Below are 20,243 nucleotides of genomic sequence, written 5' to 3'. Positions count from 1 at the left end.
TCCGTTTACCAAACGCACAGACACACAAAAAGACCACGAAGAGAAAAAAAAAAGGAGGTAAAGGGACAAAAAACCTCCAAAGAGACCGAAAACAAACCGAAGTCACAACAGAGCAACACCACTGACCAGCTGCAGGTTCACCATCACCATCCTCCTCGACATGTGACCCTCCGTGTTGTATTAGTATCAAATGATAACAATAACCTCTGGAATATCATCGGGCATCTGCAGCGTTTTCAGTTTTCCCGATGGAAACAAAGCTTCGGAGTGAATGGGCGGGAAACCTTCAGATATTTGAATGATGTCTGGTGGGAGTGATACTAACCTTTACCGCCTGGTTCAGCGGCGCCGGCGTTCAGTCCGCTTGCGTAATAGTCACACGGGCGTGATTAGAGCAGAAACCCGCTCATCGACCCACGAACCGCTGGAGTCCGCCCGGCGGACCAGGCCGGAGAGAGGCCTCAGCTCTGGCGCTCAACGACGCCTCACGCCGAATTCAGGGAGCCTTCGTGTTTGCCTGCGGTGAACTCTGTTCACGTCGTAGCGGCTGAGTCTCGTGACCGTTAAACAGGCGGTGAACCTCACGGTGAAGCTTCACCTGCCACCGGCACAACTTCTCAGACGAAGGTTTTCTAACCACTTTTAACTTTACCATAAATTCAAAGTCGTTCTCAAATTGCATTTACGTTTTTCTGCCTGACTTCAGGACTCATGAAAAGTGGAGGAGAGCAAGGACGTTTAGTCGGCCAATCGGCAGCCAGAAAGGAGCGTGGACGTCGCAGTTGTTTCTCCGTTGTTTTTAGTCCGATGATTTCATCGTTACCGTTGAAGCTCGCACGAGTCTGGATCCTCAGGTCCGCCATCGTACAACAGCCTTCACGGAAAGATGCAGAAATCCGCGGTGGCGCTAACAGTTAGTCGGAGTCAGCGAAGGTCGAGTTTAGCCTGTCGTTTTAAAGGTCTGCGCCACGACGTCGCGCCGGACGCCCTCCGGTGACCTCCAGCCGCGCTCCGTCGATCACAGTCGCCAGCGATGCTAACCGTTAGCCGGTGTAGCGAGCTGAGCGGCGTCGCTGTTTGGGGTCTCAGCCAGGACGGATTTGCTCAGGGAATCATCTCTTTTTGGTTGGTTTCCGTCTCCTCACCACCACTCGGGCCCCGGGGCCCCCCCTGCCCAGTGATGCATCCAGGGGTGGAACGGCTGCAAATGAGCCGGGACCCTGGAGGGGGGGGGGCGGCTGAGGGGGCCCGGCAATCAGTCAGGCCGCCCCTGCTCCTCCTCTTCCTCCTCCACGCTCTCAGACAGACAGAGGGAGCTTCAGCAGCAGGAGGAGGACGAGCTGCGAAGAGGAGGTCCCACGTGTCTGAGGAGGAGAAGTCCACTGAGGCCGACGGGAGGAGCGGGAGGAGCGGGAGGAGGAGCCCCGCTGATCAATGTGCTGATTATTCAGGTGAAGCTGCCGTGAAGCACGGGACCTGCTCACTTTCTCCTTCAGTCTGGTTTCTGGAGTCCAGGAGGTGGGAGGAGAAGCAGCGGAGCGGTGAGTTGGTTTTCGCGGTCTCTGCCTCCGGCACCGCACCTCGTTACCGCGGATTCGTGTCACACCTGCTGCTTTAACCCGGTTTAACCGGCGCGCCCACGCGTTTTCGGGAGACTTGTCTTTTTCCCGTTTTTTAAACAAACGGACCCGAAGTCTCAGGTGGGCGGAGTCAGCGCTTTGACCCGGGCCCCACGCGGCTGGGGCCGGTTCGCCCCCGCCACCACGAACCGAACTAACGGACCCGACAGCGGCTGCGTTTACACGGAGAAATCCGGCGGTTGAACGTCAGTCGGTTCCGATGCTGATGTCCTGCTGGGACCGTCAGGTTAAACCCATACCTGTCACAGCCACAGAACCGGATTTAGACTCTGGTCCAGGTCTCAGCGTTTCCAGATATGTCAGGCTGAAGTTTGATTAAAATGTGTGTAAAATTAGCGGTGGAAGGAAAACTCAGGTCTGTCACATAAGGGAAAGTACAGCAGCGTTTTCTGCAGCAGTAGTGAAAGTATCTGTAATTAAAGTCCTCACTGTGTCCTGACAGGTCTGGTGTCTGACTCTGTCTGACATTATTAGACCGTTCATACCGATCTCTGATTTTGCTGTTTGTGTTGTGAAGTATCGCTGCAGTTTGTGTCTCTTTGGGTCCCAAACCCTTGTTGAGAGGAACCCACCTGAGAAGTTTAGAGCGGACATGTCTCTGTGGTGGAACACGAGAGGGAAGCAGAACTGCACACAGGCCTTATAAAAGACGTCGGGAGACAAAGCGCTTTGGAGCCACTGCGTCACTCTCTAACCAGGTGGGGTGTTTAACAAACTCATCGTGTCACTGTTGGTGTGAACTCTTAATCTGAAAGGTCCACTGATGAGACAGGACGTTGTGTCGGTCCAGGACGTCGGCTGCGGGTCTTTAAGGCCAGTGAGTTGTGAGGTGGAGCCGATGTGGATCAGGCTTGTTCCAGCACGTCGCCCATCACTCTGTCTCTTGTTCATGGTCTGACCCTCCTCGGACCGGGAGCCCCCCACCAGCCCTGTTGTTTCAGAGGTGCTCCGGTCCAGTCCTCTGGTCTTCACAATCTGGTCCTTGTCAAAGCGGTTCAGGTCTTTACACCTGCACGTTCCTCCCACATCCAACACGTTGACTACGAGAACCAGCCGTTCACCCACCGTCGGATAAAACCCAGAGCTCGACCTGAGCTGTTGCTACGGGATGTTGAACGTTGTTCACTTCATCTGTGACCGGTCAGAACCTTCTGGACCACTGGTGTATTTCCATCAAGTTCTCCACGTGGTTTCCCATCATCTGAGCTCTGACTGCAGCTCTTTTAACCACCTCGTCTCGCCGCGTCCTCTTCTTCTGCGGTGGCTTAACGGCAGCGACCGGAGAATCGGCTCCACCGGCTGTCGATCGGCTCACATTCACACAACAGCAGTGGAGGGAAACCAGACTCCACTGGTGTTTTTGAGTCAGGTTCAACTTTTTTTGTCGGAGCCCGTTGTGTTGCCCCCCACACACACCAGCAGACACACACCAGCAGACTGGCCTCAATCAGCTCAATGAGAGGGCTGTGTTTTGCGAGTCAGACCTGGAGGTGGTGGGAACCTGGCCTCAGAGTGAGGCGGTGATCTGGTGGATGAACCTACATGTGTGACCGGCCGTTCATCCACCCGAGCTTCAGCGTGTTGGTCAGAAACATGTTGTGTTTCACAGAGCAGAGTCTGTCCAGTCCCGGTTCTGGACTGTCGAGGTTGACGCTGATATCGATATTTAGGAGTTTAATTAAATCTGACAACAACTTCTTTACCTGATCTTCTTGAGCTTCATCTTTTCAGTAGATCTAGTACCTGGTGCTTAAACCGAGGTCTCCCACTGTACTGAGGCTTTAGTCCCGTCCCTCATTTGCGCAGTCAGTCGCTTTGGACAAAAGCACCTGACAGATGAGTCAGTGTAATGTAATGTTCTGACCGGCCGACGTATAGACGGGTTTCTGAGTGAGGCTCCAGCAGGCAGGACGTAGAAACAAGCTCGGGACTGAGTGTGTTTGGTGCTTCACAAACCACAAGGAAACGTGTCGATCAAGGAGCAGAACCGGATCCAGTGGTCGATGCTTTTGCACAGAAACTGCAGGAATAAATGTGAGTGTCAGATGAAAATCTGCCGGGGGGGGGCAGGAAGTACTGAGGGTTGGGTTGTAAACAGGAGCTAGCAGGCTAACGGCTGTAAATCAACAGAGGCGCGCTGTCATCAACCTCTGACACTGTCCGCACTCGCTCTCTGTCAGACTCGGTGATCGGTACTTTGCTGGTCAGTTCGACGTGTGTTCAGAGCTCCTGGTCCCTCGTAGCGTTGTCACTGCTCTACCTGCCGACAGGTGTCTATCAAACGTGGTCTGTGGTAAATGTGAGGATTCGCCTCTAAACACCCATGTGACTGGTTTCCGGCGAGTTGCTCATACCCGCGTAGCTGGACACGTGCCAGTAGAACGGGACGGACAGACCATCGGACGCTTCGAGCCCGCGCTGGGTCGGCGGTTTGCAGTCTGTTAGAGGGCGGGTGCATCACCTGAGGATTTTATTTTTGAGAATTCTGCGTGTAAAAGCGCTGACTGGTCCTTTAAAGGAGCTGAAGCATGCTCTCAGTGGTAGGATGTGGGAAACGGTGTCAGCGCCTCCAGGGTTTAGTTGTGGAGGATGTTTGTGAAACGCTCAACTGACCAGAAGGAATCTCCTCCGATTAAAGATCCAGCCGGAAGATGAACCCTGGAGCATGCTGGGAAGTTTTCTCTAACTTACCTGTGAACTTTCCTCCCACAAGCTGCTGTTTGACCTGATCCCTTCTTTTATTTAGATGTGTTTTTGTCATTTTTTGTCAATAAGGTGACAACACTGGCGTCATGTGATGGTTTCTGCTGTTTGTGTTGACGAGATGCAGGAGTTTCTCTTCTGGGATCCTGCTTGAAATAAGACCAGTGCATAATCACTGTTGGGTACTGGGGGGGGGGGGGTCGGGTCACGCTGCCCCCAAATAGATGAAAAATGGAAATACAGCACGCCCCCGACCCCACGATCGTCTTTTAACGACCACTCATTCTTCGGTGTCAGACGTACCGTACACGGTGCAGCAGTTTCTTCACGGCGGCTGAGGGGCAAAGTTCACAAACTGCAGTTCAAACATGCGAGAAATCAAATTCAAAATGGGCAGATGAAAAGACTTCAGCGCGGCTGTCAGATGTCGTGTTAGAAATAAAAGGGCAGAGGGAGGAATCGAAAACAAAAGGGAAACAGAACGACCAATAAAAACCAGCAAAACCAGAATACTGCACATGCGGACGCAGCAGAAGCATCTAGTTGTTGCTGTTTAAAATATTGATAGAGGATGGAACAGATGAGTTTTGGTAACGGCTCATTTTTCATTTTGCTGCTCTGAACTGTGGCCAGAAGGAAAACGCAGCGAGTCTGGATAAAGAGGAGATCAACACACGGAGCCAAGCTGGAACTGAAACCAACAGCGCTTCCTGTACGAGTCTGAGTAAGTCGGTTCTGAACATTTGGATGTTGGTTCAATTCTGACTCTGCCGTTGATCCAGCCTTAGAAATCTGAAGCATCCCTGATGCTGTGTGACGTCTTCACCAGCTTCCTGGTCCTGTGTCCACGCCTGGCTCCTCACCGTCGCTCACCTTTACGCTTCCTGCTGTAGCAGAGGAGGTTCGGCCCAAACTCAGAGCGGACACATTCCTCCTCAGTTACTCGCCAGTCGATCATCGTTATCGTGGGAGGTTTTTTTTTTTTTCTTTCGATAATCATCGGGATCGTTTTATGGCCCTTGAACTAAGAGTAGATGAAAGTCCGTCTCTACCCGCTTGACTCTGTAGTTTTCAGGCTCAGGTTGTCTGAAAGTCTCACTGAAGATGTGGCTCTTCCCTGGAGTCGATAAAATAACTTAGAAAACACCAACGGGCACTAACGTTGACAAACTATCAACCAATCTGCCGCTGCGAGTCTGGACAAACAGCAGGGAGGAAATCCACATGTTCGGTGACCCCAGAACAGGAGCCAGACACTTAAGAAACCAACTCCACTTTATATTAAAATGTGTTGCCTTGGAACCTCAGGTTCTCCGAAGGTTTTCTTTCTGCGTGTTTACTGGATAATGCTCCTTCAGAGTGAGGAGCAGCAGGAAGGAGAGAGAGGAAGCTGAAGTTTTCCTCCTGATAATCAGCTCTGTTAATGACATGTGCAGATGGGCGAGAGAGCTTCAGCGACCTCTGTCTCTCTCTCAGAAGAGCTGATACTGGCTGTGTGTAAAACAACTAACCTGCTGACTGGAAACATTCACATCAAGCTGTGTGTCACCGGCCTGGTATCTGTGTCGTGGTCTGGTTTCAGCGTCCGTGTGAAACCAGCTGAACGTCGGTAGAAACTCGTTTATCGATCGTCTGTCGGCTGCTCTCTTCGCTCTTTGTTCATTAACTGAAAACTCCGATGTTTGACTGATTCACTTGTTTTCTCTCAAGGTGAAAAACACCCGAGTCCTGCTGGGAGAACGTTACTTTATCTGTGAATGTATGTAATGTCGGAAGTTCAACCGTGGATGGAACAGGCTTAGCGCAGGGGCCCGAGAGGTCAGGGGCCCCCGAGCCAGAGCCTCCACAAGTAGTGACTGTTGATATTTCCTGTTTGAAAGGCATAGAGCACAAAGAGACAGGTTGTTTTGTGTCCCTTTCGGTCTGGGGGGGGGGGGGTCTGCCGCCACGTCTGTTTTCCTATGAAGAGAGAAATGTGCCTGGAAACATTCAAACCATCAGAGGATCGGCACCGCAGCACCACTGTGGACTTAATAGGAAGCAAAGGTGGACTTTACGGTTAAAAACTGTATTTTGAATCAGACGAAGTGGGGTGTATTTAGCAGCTGTTTACCATGTAAGGCAGCGGAGACTTAGCATAGCTGAAGTGTGACAGCGGGCTGCCGCTGTTTGCTCTGAAAACACAGATAAAACTGTCTGGTCCCCCAGCAAACCTCCAACCAGCACAACATGAGCTCAGCCTGAATGAATGGAATCACTGATGGCTGACGGAGTGCTCACACTGAGCATGCTCAGTGACCAGGAGCTGTAACCCCAAGCCCCCAGGAACAGAGTCCATCTATGTGGTCATCAGGACCTGCCCGATCATCACGAAAATAGCCCAGTTTTTCATTTTGCCTGATATAAATTTAAGATTCAGTGTCATCAGATGATTTCAGAGACTGATTCAGTGGGACGTCCACTTCCTGAGGACATCGTGATCTCTGATGTCCTTCCAGAATAAAGCTCCAAAAATCCACCGAGAAACCAGAGGAAGAAGAGGCTGCAGAACTTCATTCAGAATCTTCCTGTTTTTAAGTTTCCTTCAGTATCACAGTGACCCGGTGACGGTTGTCTGAACGTCCACGGCTACACTGAGAACAGGAGCTGATCACAGCCGGTTCAGCAGCTTTTAACGGGACAGTTTGACTACATGCGATCAGATAAAGGCTGAAACAACACGGCTCGAGTTGTTGCTCACAGTGTAACTCACTGACTGCGTGGCAAAATCATACCTCCTGTTTACATACCCCAAAGCATCATGGGAACTGCAGTTCCAAAACAGAGTGTTGTTAGTTTCCAAGTAGAAATAAGACAACAAATAATAACAGAAGTGACACAATCAGTTGATATGAACTTTTCTCATGAAGACGAACAGTTGAAATGGATGAAAGTTGAGTCTGAGATGAATAAGGATCAGTTTGGGAATGACTCATCATAGACTTAGTCTCCAGCTGAGATAAAACCAAAACTAAACTAAAAACTGATGAATGAAACTAAAAAATCTCTGAACTAAACACACACTGAACATAAACTGAGATCCTGAACCAGAGAAGAAGGTAAAAATATTTCTTAAAAAGTTGAACTGATTCTGGCAAGGGGTCAGTGCGTTCTTCTGTTCAGGTCAAACATGCAGCGAGTCACATGTTAACATGTTCACACACATGATGTTTTTCATCTACACGTCTTTGATCTGTTCATCCTCACACACACACACACACACACACACACACACACACACACACACAGACAGACAGACGATGTGATTTTAATGTCGGTCTATATTTTTTCTTTCTGACAGCAGGATGAGTGACGTGCGGTTAGCTTCAGCCTCCTCCACCGTATCCAGGGTAACAGGCCCAACACCAGGATGCAGTTCCCGCGGCAACGAGCCTCCAGCCTTCGTCCTCCCTCCACGCAACTCCCGGGTGACCCTGGGGGGAGACGCCCGACTGGAGGGGAAGGTGGGACACTCTGTTTTTAGGGACGAGTTTCAGGATTTATCAGTAGTACTCAACAGCTTGGCACTTTATCAATACTCTGATCAGTGGGTTTTTATTACTAAAACGTACTTATCTTTAAAAAAATGATTATTAGAAACAGAGAAAATTCAGCACAGGATTAGAATTTATTATTATTAAAATACTTCTAGAGCAGCAGCAGTAATGTTTACACCAGCAAAGTCCCAATAATCACAGTAAAATCTCCACGGAAAACAAACTGAAAATCTAAATAAAATAAATAACATGACATTAAAACACTGAGTGAAGTTTAAAGGCGCTACATGTAAGTTTCTGCTATCGCTACATAGCCAACATTAGCATTAGCAGCTGTTTACTCACCAAGAGCTTCATCCATCGTTGTATTTACAAGACCAGAGGTTAGAATCTGTCCTCTGAGCAGAGCTACTGCCTCGTCCTCTCCTGTTGGACTGAGGACGCTACAGAGACAGGAGGCATCGGGGCTAGCTGGTTAGCATGCTAACGTCACTGAAAAAAAAAAAAGTGAAAGAAATAGAAGAAAAACAAGAGTTAACACCGAGTCAAATAATGAATTTGGAGACTGGTGAGTAAACAGCTGTTAATGCTAGCGTTGGCTATGTGAGGGCTGAGGGCCCTCTGATAGTTTTCAGTCAGAAGATCTTTTGTTGCTTTAATCCCTGAACACAGAGGGTGAGGCAGCGAAGCCGGAGTCAGTCAGTTAATCTCACTTCAGATCAAATGATCAACATCCGTTTAGTGGTTTTATCCCTGTAGCAAGGCACCATTTAATCCACAAACATGGCTCCATTTTAAAAGAGAATGGAGTGGACGGGATGGGGGGTCCGGGGGGAGAGAGCTGAGACAAACAGGTGAATGCAGGTGTAAAAACTACAGGAAGTTGGTTGTTGTAGCAGTGACACGCTGATGTGAACATGTTGACATCAGGCCTCCCTCTGGTTTCTGGTCATTTCCAGTTGAGAAACGCGACGTGTGGCTCCAGGTTTTAAAATCGTGTCAGTCCGGTTAAAGCCTGCGTTTACTGAGGAGCAGAGCAGGATGTGAAGAGGGGGATTAACATTTCTTCAGTCCTGTGACCGACTGCATCCTGACGAGAAGCAGTCAACCACACACACTCAGAGAGACACACACACACTCGTTGTTCCTTGTTCTGTTTCTCATTGTTTTATTTTGTCTTTGAAGTGTTTTAACTTGCTCTGACTTTAATCACCATTTTGTTCTTTTATTCGGGTTTGTGTTTCATTTTCTCAGTTTTAACCAGTTGAAGACCAAATAATTTTCACACTTTTAGGTAGAAAACAGACCTGAGGAGTTTTATGAGGGCTTCACATTTCTGCCTCAGGCTCCACCTGCTGGTGGGAAGGATGTTGTGTATGTATGATCCCACAGCACCTCAATGCACCGTCAGAGATAAAACAGAGAGACTGATGGATGTGCAAGGCCTCATGGGAGTCGAGCCTAAAGACACCAATCAATCGAAACATCTGTCCCCCGCATGCTGCACACATACACCAACAGGCTGCTCATTCTATATTTGTGAGGACACTCGTTGACATAATGCCTAACCCCCACCCTTACCCTGACCCTGACCCTGACCCTGACCTAAACCTGGTTCTAACCTGAACCCTGAAACCAGGTCGGAACCCTCAAACAGCCCTTTGAAGGTGTGAGGCCCGGACAAAATGTCCTCACTTTTCCAGATGCAGAGCAGATGTACGTGTTGTGCAGAACATCAGCTTTGTGTCAGACTTTCTTCTTGAAACACTCAACATGTGTCAGCACTGGAGAAATGTGAAATGATTCCTGCTCTGTTTTCTTTTTGTCTAACACGACTGGAAGATCCAGGTCTGACTTAGTGAGAACTCTTGAGTTTTGTTAACCCTGAATTTGAGGCAAACTCTGACCCTCAGATCCAGAAACAGAACCGAATCCTTTTCTTCAACACACCGACGTTCTCTCTGTGTCCTACTGTCTGACACCGCCTCTCATTTCCTCTTTCATACAGTCCACATCACAGGTCATTAAACTTTATTGTTTATCATTAAATTTTACGTTGGGAGGAGATCAAGGACCGTCTTTACTGACTGCTTGCTTTTATGCAGAATCGGTGATCTCGATCCTTAGCGTCAGATATTACACATGGTGTGTTCACGGTCGGCACTCGTGGACAGACTTTGAGACAACGGGCCCCTGGACAAAGACATGTTAAAGGCCCCCACCGTCCAATGTGGGAGCAAGACCCCAGACTGAAAGCAACCACAAAGAGACACGAAACATTTTAGGTGGTTGTTCTTTCTCTTTGTTGTTGTTTTGTCTCGTTGGTGGTTGTCCTCTGGCTTGGGGGCCCCGACCTCGGGGGCCCCTGGGTCTATGCCAGTACACCATAGCCCTGTTCAGTGATCCTTCTATGACCGCACTGAAACGTTTACTGTCCATCAGTGCAGTAATTTCTGTATAAATACAAGAAATTGCATGAAGCTTTAGACACGCGAGACACCGATCGATGAATAATCCTTTGTCTTGCTGTGATTGGTCCTGTGATTGGTTCCTGTCATGGTTATCACATCAGTGAGGATGTTTGAGGTGCAGATGTGAAAACTTTTAGATGTTTTAAAAGTTGAGTTAGCTGAGTTCAGTATAACACAACACAGTTCACCTGCGGCACAAACTCCGTCCTCCGTGAAGATCCTACAGGTGAACCACCAACTGAACATTACAACCTTCATGAAGGAGGATTATTACTGGACTGACTCAGTGTTCAGTTTATGTTCAGGTCCACCAAGCTCAGACTGAGGGTAAAGTTTTTTACAATATGTGTCATATTAAAACATATACTGTACATTTTTTCATTGAAAAGTCCGGCGACCCCCCAACTGAAATGATCTTCGTTCTGCTCTCCAGAGGATGAACCTGTAGATTTGAATGACTCCATGATGTTTCCTCAGGACAAACTTTAGATGTTGAACATCCCGACGGGTCAGACTGAGAAAAGAGAGAACCTCAGGAATAAGTGATGCAACTCGTGATCTGGTTTATTCCCCGACCCTGAACTGCGCTTAGCCAGAAAGCTGTTCAACAGGGGTCAGTTCACCGTTAATGAAACACCTGTGCTCTGTCTTTCAGGTGCGTGGTCATCCCGAGCCTCAGGTCACATGGTACAGAGAGGGGAGGGCTATGATTGGTGGAGAGCGCTGTGTTGTGGAGCAAAGTGGGCGGGGCAACTTCAGTCTGGTGGTGAGAAGGGTCAGAGAGGACGACCTGGGACGTTACACCTGTCAGGCCACCAATGAGGCGGGGAGTCGACAGGTTACCGTGGAGATCCTTCTGGAAGGTAACAAATACCTGCTTTACTAATACTACTATTGATACTACTGGTAATGCCAGGATTACTTTTGTTAATACTCCCACTGATAACACTACCTAAGCTACTACCGCTACTGCTATTACTACTGCTGCTACTGCTATTACTACTGCTGCTACTGCTACTGCTGCTACTGCTACTATTACTGCTATTGCTACTGCTGCTATTACTATTACTGCTATTACTACTGCTGCTACTGCTATTGCTACTGCTGCTACTATTGCTCCTGCTACTGCTGCTACTATTGCTACTACTATTGCTACTACGATTACTATTGCTACTACGATTACTACTGTTACTACTATTGCTACTACGATTACTATTACTACTGCTGCTGCTATTACTACTGCTGCTACTGCTGCTGCTATTACTACTGCTGCTGCTATTACTACTGCTGCTACTATTGCTCCTGCTACTGCTGCTACTATTGCTGCTACTGCTACTGCTGCTACTATTGCTGCTACTACTACTGCTGCTACTATTGCTGCTACTACTACTGTTACTACTATTGCTACTACGATTACTATTACTACTGCTACTGCTATTACTATTGCTACTGCTACTGTTGCTACTATTGCTACTACGATTACTATTACTACTGCTACTGCTATTACTACTGCTGCTACTGCTGCTACTATTGCTCCTGCTACTGCTGCTACTATTGCTATTACTACTGTTACTACTATTGCTACTACGATTACTATTACTACTGCTATTACTACTGCTACTGCTATTACTACTTCTGCTGCTACCACTGCTACTGCTACTAATGCTGCTACTATCGGTATTACTTCTAACAATACTACTCAGAGAGATTTCCCATTAACTTTATTGGAAAATGAACAGAAAGCTCTTTGGTCTTAGTGTCACGGTCATTTTTATCTACTGAATATTTATAACTTTCAAAACTTTTTCATAAGTTTTTTGCAGCAGTTTACACTGTAAAATGTCCCAAACTGATATTTCTCCCAGCAGTGTTAACTGTACTTATAACTGACAGGAGTCCACCATTAATGCCGTAATCTTCCAAACATGACCTCAGTGATATTCCTCATAAAACCTAATGTGTGTGTAGGTTTGCTTTCCTGCGTCGTAAACAGCTCTACAGGAGCTTCCAGTTTGTTAAACACAACCAGACTGAGCTGGAGGGTTTTTACTGTCCAACCTCAGTCAAACTAAAGTAAACTGGACTAACATGAGCCACACTACAGACCCTTTTATCAAACTGTATATTACTGACTCATGGGCCTGTCACTGGTCCTACGATGGGACTTAAAGTAGGACCTTACTCCCCACAGCTGTATTTAAACAAACTCTTAGTTACTGAGCAAATCAGGCAGCTCGCTCTCATGCACACCCCCATGACAGGTACACAGAGAGGGCCGGTAAAAATAGCGTGTTTGACGGTCCCCCGGACCACCGACGTGGCGGCCCACCAGGATTGGTCCCGGTCTGCCCGATGGCTGGTCCGACTATGGAACGGGGGAGGAGGGCCCAAAGAGTGCTTTCCTAGTTTCTTATGATAGGGGTCGATACCCCAACTCTCTGGTTACATGCTGCCCCCATTTGGTTTGGAGTATAAACCAGACAGTTGGCCACTTCTCACAAATTGCCCCGTTAACAGGTCAGGGCTGACGACTGTGTGGTGTTTTATTCAAATGTTAATAATCCTTTGTCATGTTCCAGAAGAAGAAAACTCTGGATTTACAGGACAGAAGTGAAAAGCAGTGTAAATTCTCTGCCGGACACCGAGTCCAGTTTTTACATACTGACTGGTTTTTAGTTGCTTTTGTACGATTTGAGGCATAGAAATTATATTTTGTTATTTCTCCAGCATTAATTTGTCCGGTTCTGACCAGCAGCTCCTGTAAACTTTTAACTGAGGTGGAGGCAGAGAGTCACATCAGGATCTTGAGAGAAAACCAGATACATGTTTGTCGTTCAGATTGAACAAATTCTCATAGTGGAACGCAGCAGAACGATGCATCTACAAACACCTGAACGGAAAGTGTGACCGTTATTTTGATCAGAGATCATTTAAAAACATTTTTCCTCTGTGTTTCACACTGGCATTTTGTAAGAAAATTACTAAAATAATTATCAGATTATCAAACTAGTTGGCAGTTCTCAGGTGGTGTGGGACAGGTCTGCTTCCTGTTCCCAGAGACCAGCAGCGTTCTGTTTTTATTCTCCACATATCTGAACAAAGTCCCAGAAACCTGCGGCTCTGCTCCAAATCTGTTCTTTGAAATCAGCATGTAAAACTTTTCTCTTTTGCGTTTTATTAAGTTAAATCTGGGACGATTTATGCAGATCTCGTCTTTCCTGTTTAATCTGTTTCATTGTTTTAGCTCATTTTTATTTTAGTCATTGAAATCCTGTTTAAATGTGTATTTTATATTGCGTGTTCATTCTCCATCTTTTCTTGATGTCTCTGATGTCTTGTATGAAGCACTGTGAATGGCCTTGTTGTTGAAAGGTTCTGAGCTAATAAAGCTGCTTCCTGCTGAAATCACTGCAGCTGTGATCTTGTTTGGATTAAGATGGAAAGTGTTCTGCTGGTTCTCTAAAGCTCTCATGTTTTTCCACCTGCAGAGAATTCTGGGAAGAAATATGGCCTCCCGTCCTCCATGAAAACAGGGTGAGCTCCTCTCTTCCTGTACCTGTCTTCTGTCAGCTCTTTCACGTTTCTCTGGACGTTGAAGATAAATGCAGACAGTTTGTAGAGTCGCGGCGGATGAACGAGGAGCCGTAACTCCTCCTCAGCGTGTTGGAGGAGGAGGTGCAGGCTCAGACTTGCTCTTTAAAACGGTCCCCAGAGGTTCTACTCTCAGAAACGTTCAGTCTGACAGTGAACCCCCCCCCGCCGCTGCTCTGATCACACTAGCAGATACTCGCTCTTGTTGCCTTCAGAGTTATTTTCATAATAAAACAGCAACACGTGTCAGAATGTGACCTCCTTTTTTCTGAGGAGAGAGAGATCAGCACGTTAAAGGGCCAGTCCTGTGCTTTCAACCACTTGTCCAGTAAATCTACCTGCAGAGACCTGAAAGTTGCTCAACATAACGAAACACACGTCTGCGCCAGGTGTCATTAAACTTACTAAACCTCTCAGATTCTCCAAACAGCTGCTGAGTCCAGCGGAGAGGAGAGATGTTGACATTTTCATCTACTGTAGGTCACACTCAGGTACCACTGTGCCTTCATAGTAACAGCAGCAAGTGATGTGAGGATGTCTGCCCCAGGTTATACCTCTCAGGCTGCATAGAGGCCACTGCTTCTCCCTCTGACTGGTGGGAGTTGGACCTGCTATTGAATATCAGTCAAGAATAATGCAGTAAAGGAGAGAGGCAAATACAATATTTGTCTATAAAGTACCAGGTCTCTATAAACAAACTTTTCAGTTTAATTACTTTTTTTTTTTTTTTTTACTAGACTGCTATTAATTTGAAAAGCCTGATAACAAATTCCATTATAAATTGTCATTTGCTAGGTAAATGCAGGAAATGGCACTTGCACATTTTTTTATTTATATTTTTTTTGCTTGTAGTAATACAACTACTGCAAATATTATTGACAAGCCAGAAACAAATCTAGTGATGTTTGGACTTCAGCCCAAAATGAAAACGTAGCGACAGCCTTGATGGAGCTGAGCACAGCTGTTTTGTTCCCAATGATTTCACCGTGTGGGAGAGCTCACCTGTTCACCTGTTCACTGTGCAGAAAGCAGTTAGGTTAGTGAGGCTGCATTCAGATCACAAAGTCACATCAGCAGGTTTAAATCACGAATGAGCCCCCGCTCAGAGAGGAGATCCACAGTGTGGATCCCGCTGCTCTGTGACGACCACAGATATTTAATGAAGTCAGAAGAAAGCGGCTACAGTCCACGCGGCCTGACACTGGATTTCAAGGCTTGGGAGAAGGCGGTGTGTCCAGGAAGCTATGGCACCGTTTTCTGAGTACGTGATGGTCTCTGATGAATACACTGATGAGCCAAACATTATGACCACCTGCCTAATATCCTGTTGGTCCAAAACAGCTCCAACCCACTGAGACATGGACTCTACAAGACCCCTGAAGGTCCCTGTTGTATCAGGCACCGAGGCACCAGCAGCAGATCCTTTGGGGTCTGTAAGTTGTGAGGTGGAGCCAATGTGGATCAGACTTGTTCCAGCACATCCCACAGATACTCGACTGGATTGAGATCTGGGTAAGTTGGAGTCCAGGTCAACATCTGGAATTCTTGCCGTCCCTAATCCCGGTAAATGGTTCACAGTACCCAACCGTCTACATGAAGTAAAAGACCACCTTCTTCCTCTGCTCCAAGGTCCGGTTCTGATGCTCCCCTGCCCATTTTCGACCGTGGACAGGGGTCAGCGTGGAGACTCTGGCTGGTCTGAGGCTACGCAGCCTGCGTGTTGTGACACATTCGTCCTGTAACCGTCATTAAAATTTCCTGTGACTTGTGCCACAGTAGCTCTTCTGTCGGTTCGGGCCAGAAGGGGTAGTCTTCGTTGGCCTCGTGCATCGCTGAGTCTTGAACCCCATCCCCCTCTCTCTCTCTGATTCATGGTCTGACCCTCCTCTGATCACTCACCATCTGATTAAAACCCAGAGCTCGAAGTGAGCTGTTGCTACGAGATGATCAACGTTGTTCACTTCATCTGTGACTGGTCAGAACCTTCTGAATCACTGGTATTCACTGTTGAGAGTATCGCATGGTGTGGATCATAGTCTGGAGGCTGGGCTCTCTGAACTGATGAACTCTGGCTTTTCTTCAGTTAAAGGTATTTTGTTGTTAACATCTTGAGTCATTTTTTCCTTTCCTTCTTCATCACCTCAAAAGGACATAGGTTAACGTGTCTTTGTAATTAGATTGGATATTTAACATCAACATTACAGATCCACATACTGTGACCCTGGTAACTTTACAAAGCTTTTACCAACTTTATGGGATCTGAAATGATCATACTCATGTAAACTAGCTACAGCTGATATCTGTTATGTTTGGTTGGTTGGGGCACTGTGCCATGGCATCCTGGGTAAAACCACCTACTCCTGAGCTTCAGAATCCAATGATTATCATTCTACACTTGTTGCAGAAAAGAACAGTCTGAAAATAGATGTTTCAGGTGTGACAGTTGTTAACGCTGTGATAGTCTGGCCCAGTTTAGTTTCTAAAATTCTCGTAAATGATTGTTAATAACTAAGATATAGACGATCCTAACCATTCAAATTCATGCAAGAAACATGAACATTGTGCAGCATGTTGCGCAGTCTCTCTCAGCACCCCCAGCTCTGTCCGACTTCCAGCAGACAATGAGTAACTGTCTGGTAATCACCCACAGCTGTTTTCTCACCAGTGTGAAAAAGTAAACAATGAGTCATGCTCGTAGAACTCCTTTTCCCATGGTTCCAGGTGTCACTCTGCGGTCCCGGCGGTGGAGAACAGGACCGGTATTTGGGGCGAGAGTCCGCCGAAGTTTATCACCAAACCGAACCGAGTGTTTGCCAAGCTGGGACAGAGCGGGAAATTCTCAGCGAAAACAACAGGACGTCCCCAGCCACGGGTCACATGGTACAAGGTAGGAGGAGGTTAACTCAGACCTTTTATGATGTCACTGTAGCAGGAGGGGGAGGGAGAGAGTTGAGGCAAAGACGCTGCGTGAGGAGAATGGGACAGGTGTGTGCAGGTGTTCTATTAGCTATACCGCTTTGTCCTTTGAGGGTCGCGGGGGGGCCGGAGCCAGTCCCACCTTACAGAGAGGCGGGGTCCACCCTGGACAGGTCACCGGTCTACCACAGAGACAGATGGATGGAGACAAACAATTCACGTCAAACAACCAGTCATGCTCACATTAAAGTCTTTGGACTGTGGGAGGAAGCCGAAGCCAGAGCCGTCTTCCTTTGAGGCAACAATGCTAACAGTGCTAACCGCTGAACCGCCGCGCCAATGAACGCGGTGGTCCAATGAACAACATACAATGTCTATATACAAGTCAGACAGTTTCTCAAGGCTGTAAACGAATATCTACATTTGAGACGTGAAGGATGATGTACACACGTTATTGCACAATGTGAGTTTTAACCTAGTATGAGAGTTATTAAACCGTTGGTGTTTGTTTATTCTTTGTCAGGGGGGGGCGGAGGTTCAGTCATGTGGGCGGGTCAGTATGTACGAGCGCGCTGGCCTTCACTTTCTGGAGATAAAGGAAGTTTGTGCAGATGATGTGGGAAGTTACACGTGTTCGGTCACCAACACCGCCGGAACGGCGACCGCCACCGCAGAGCTCCACGTCCAGGGTGAGTCAACCAATCAGAGTTCAGGGTTTCATTTCATCACTATGTCCGAAAAGGTGGAACGTGAAGTTCTGTCTTGATGTCTCCTGCTGTTTCTCCTCTTCAGGTGCTCCTGAAGACTCCTCCAGGTGAGTCCCCTCATTCACCTGCTTCATAGCTTTGTTCACGATGTCGGTGTCAAACTGATTCACTGTATCTGCGCATCAGTCATCTTTCTTCCAGGCATCATTTTATTCCGAATAATTGTCTTTACATTTTCATCCAACTCCTCAAAAATGCTTTAGATATAAGGATGGGTATTTAAGAGTAGAAATCTAGGCATAACTGTCAGAGTTGATTCTCCCTGCTAAAGATAAGGGGGAAGAAACAGCAGCGCTGAGGGTCAAATTTAGCGTTATCAGGTTTAAAGTTCAGTTTAACTGTTAGAGCTAATAGAAATGAAAGGAGAGTCCAAACTTAACGCTGCCATTAATGTGCTTTGTCAGACTTTATAAAACAGAGAGAGAAGAGAATTGACCCCCCCCCCCGAAGCTGAATCAGCTGTGATCAGCTCCTGTTGCAGTGTAGCCGTGGACGTACAGACAACTGTCACTGGGTCACTGTGATACTGAAGGAAACTTAAAAACCGGAAGATTCTGAATGAAGTTCTGCAGCCTCTTCTTCCTCTGGTTTCTAAGTGGATTTCTGGAGCTTTATTCTGGAGGGACATCATAATGAGATCATGAAGTCCTCAGGAAGTGGACGTCCCACTGAATCATATCAACGTGTGTTTCGTGTCTCCGAGTTCAGGGCTGACTGAGGACTGATTGAAAGTACTCAATATGTAAAGTAATCAACTTACAATGCAGCAAACACGACAGTAACAAGGAGACCACCTTACAGATACAGCACTTCGGAGGCTCTTGTAGAACATTCACTCATCTGTGATCTTTAGGTCTTTAAGCTACTGCTCTCCGTAAACTAATGCTGAATCAATCGGTGATCAGAAATCAATCTGATCAGCCTTTTCCTTTCAGAAATGAGCCGACTGTCAGTCTTTCAATCTTTCTGAGGGGTTCTGCAGGGAACTGGAGGGTTAGAGCTGCTTTTATTGTCTCCCGAAAAACGAAAATATGTCTATGATTTATGGCTTTGCTGGAGAGGAAACAGAAATGTCACAAAAAAACAAAAACCATCGAGCTTTGAAAAACTGGAAATAACCACAGCACTGAGAAAAAGTGTCCCACAAACATGTAAATACTGGATGAACAATAATGACTCCAAGATGTTAGGAAACAGCCACGACAGTTTGGTTTAAAATCAATATGTAGATGAAAGAGGTGGTTTTCTGATACTGGTGCCTCCTCCTGCAGCAAAGATCCAGCAAAGATCACAAAAACCCGGACAGTGGACAGCGCTGGGCCCAGCGCTCCCAGCGCTCCCAGTGCTCCCAGTGCCCCCAACTCCCAGGCAGAGAAGCCCAGACCCAGGGAGAACCAGCAGCAGAACCCCGTCCCTCAGCCTGGACAGGCAGCCTCCTGGAGGAGCAGCCCACCTGTACAGCCCCCCCTGGTGGCTGAGAGGAAAACTACAGCTGCTCCGGTCACAGTAATATTGTTACTATGATTATTATTATTACTATTATATATCATCTTTTCTCCACAGCCATGCAGTGACTTAAACACACTTCAATTAAAGGTTGAAAACAGGAGATCTTACTGAAAACAACTGTCAAGCTGTGACAACTGTGTTGGACACATTCACTGACACTTACTACAAAGCAAAGAGACTCCTGAAACAAGAGTTAGACCAAAGGTGGTGCAAAAATTAGCCCAGTAGCCATGAAACTGGATTGACAGTAGTATAGACTAGCTGTCAAATTAGTGAGATTGTGTTTCGAGTCAGAAAGAAGCAAAATATCAACAGTAAGTTGTTCTAGGACGTTTAACACGGGAATTAATCTAGTAAACATACACATAGTTAGTCCACAAGATTAAAAGTAAAGAGAGTAAACTACACAACTGAACTTTAACACGATAGAGTTGTGACACTGGAGTTATTTCAAATAAAAGTCCCTTCGGTTTCCCGGTAGACTGTGTGTATCTAAACTCCTACTGCTTTCTAAACACGTACTGTACGTCCAATACAGAAACTTCATATTTCAGTATTTTTAACTCTTTCCTACAACAAGCTCATCTTTAACTGGACATGTGATGTTAGCATTGAGTTGGATCATACTGTATTTTTTCCTAACAATATCAAGATGCTAATATTAGCTACAAACAACTTTATAGCGTCTGTGTTTGGTAAAAATTCAGGAGATTGTTGCAAGAAGAAATTGGAATGATAATACAGAATGAGGAAACCACTATGGCACCGGCAGCACCAGCATTTTACATGCATATTATAGTGGAGTAAAACTATCAAGCGTAGTGAAATTAAAATACGCAGGTAAAGTACAAGTAACAGAATTTCACTTACAAGTTAAGTTAAGTTTCCCGGCGGTAAATGTAAACAGAGAGAACTGAAGTCCGAACACACACCTCCTATGATCGTATTACTCTGCTAGCTGCTGCGAGCCACCAGCTAACACCAGCTAACGGGGAAAATCAGTTTCATATGATGGGCTGGTTAGCTAGTCGCACCAAACCACATTTGACTGGATACTTTTATTTACCTGCCTGAAGTTTCTTTATTTCACTGTAGCTTAAAAGTCTGTCT

The 20,243-nt window shown here is 46.7% G+C and overlaps 1 protein-coding gene across 1 annotated transcript; it reads left to right on the top strand.

Moving 5' to 3' along the window:
• The first annotated feature begins 1,802 nt into the window (after positions 1-1,802).
• Positions 1,803-19,148, top strand: LOC120801721 (myosin light chain kinase, smooth muscle-like). The gene is made up of 8 exons (XM_040148924.1): positions 1,803-1,866; positions 7,687-7,846; positions 11,006-11,213; positions 13,839-13,884; positions 16,663-16,828; positions 17,381-17,546; positions 17,650-17,671; positions 18,896-19,148. The coding sequence occupies exons 2-8, from the start codon at positions 7,688-7,690 to the stop codon at positions 19,146-19,148; spliced, it is 1,020 nt and encodes a 339-aa protein (XP_040004858.1). The 5' UTR covers positions 1,803-1,866; position 7,687.
• Positions 19,149-20,243: the final 1,095 nt, after the last annotated feature.

Source organism: Xiphias gladius, chromosome 16 (assembly GCF_016859285.1).
Source record: "Xiphias gladius isolate SHS-SW01 ecotype Sanya breed wild chromosome 16, ASM1685928v1, whole genome shotgun sequence".
Lineage (NCBI taxonomy): Eukaryota > Metazoa > Chordata > Actinopteri > Istiophoriformes > Xiphiidae > Xiphias > Xiphias gladius.
The sequence above is the reverse complement of the archived record's forward strand: the minus strand, read 5'-3'. Positions and strand labels throughout refer to the sequence as shown.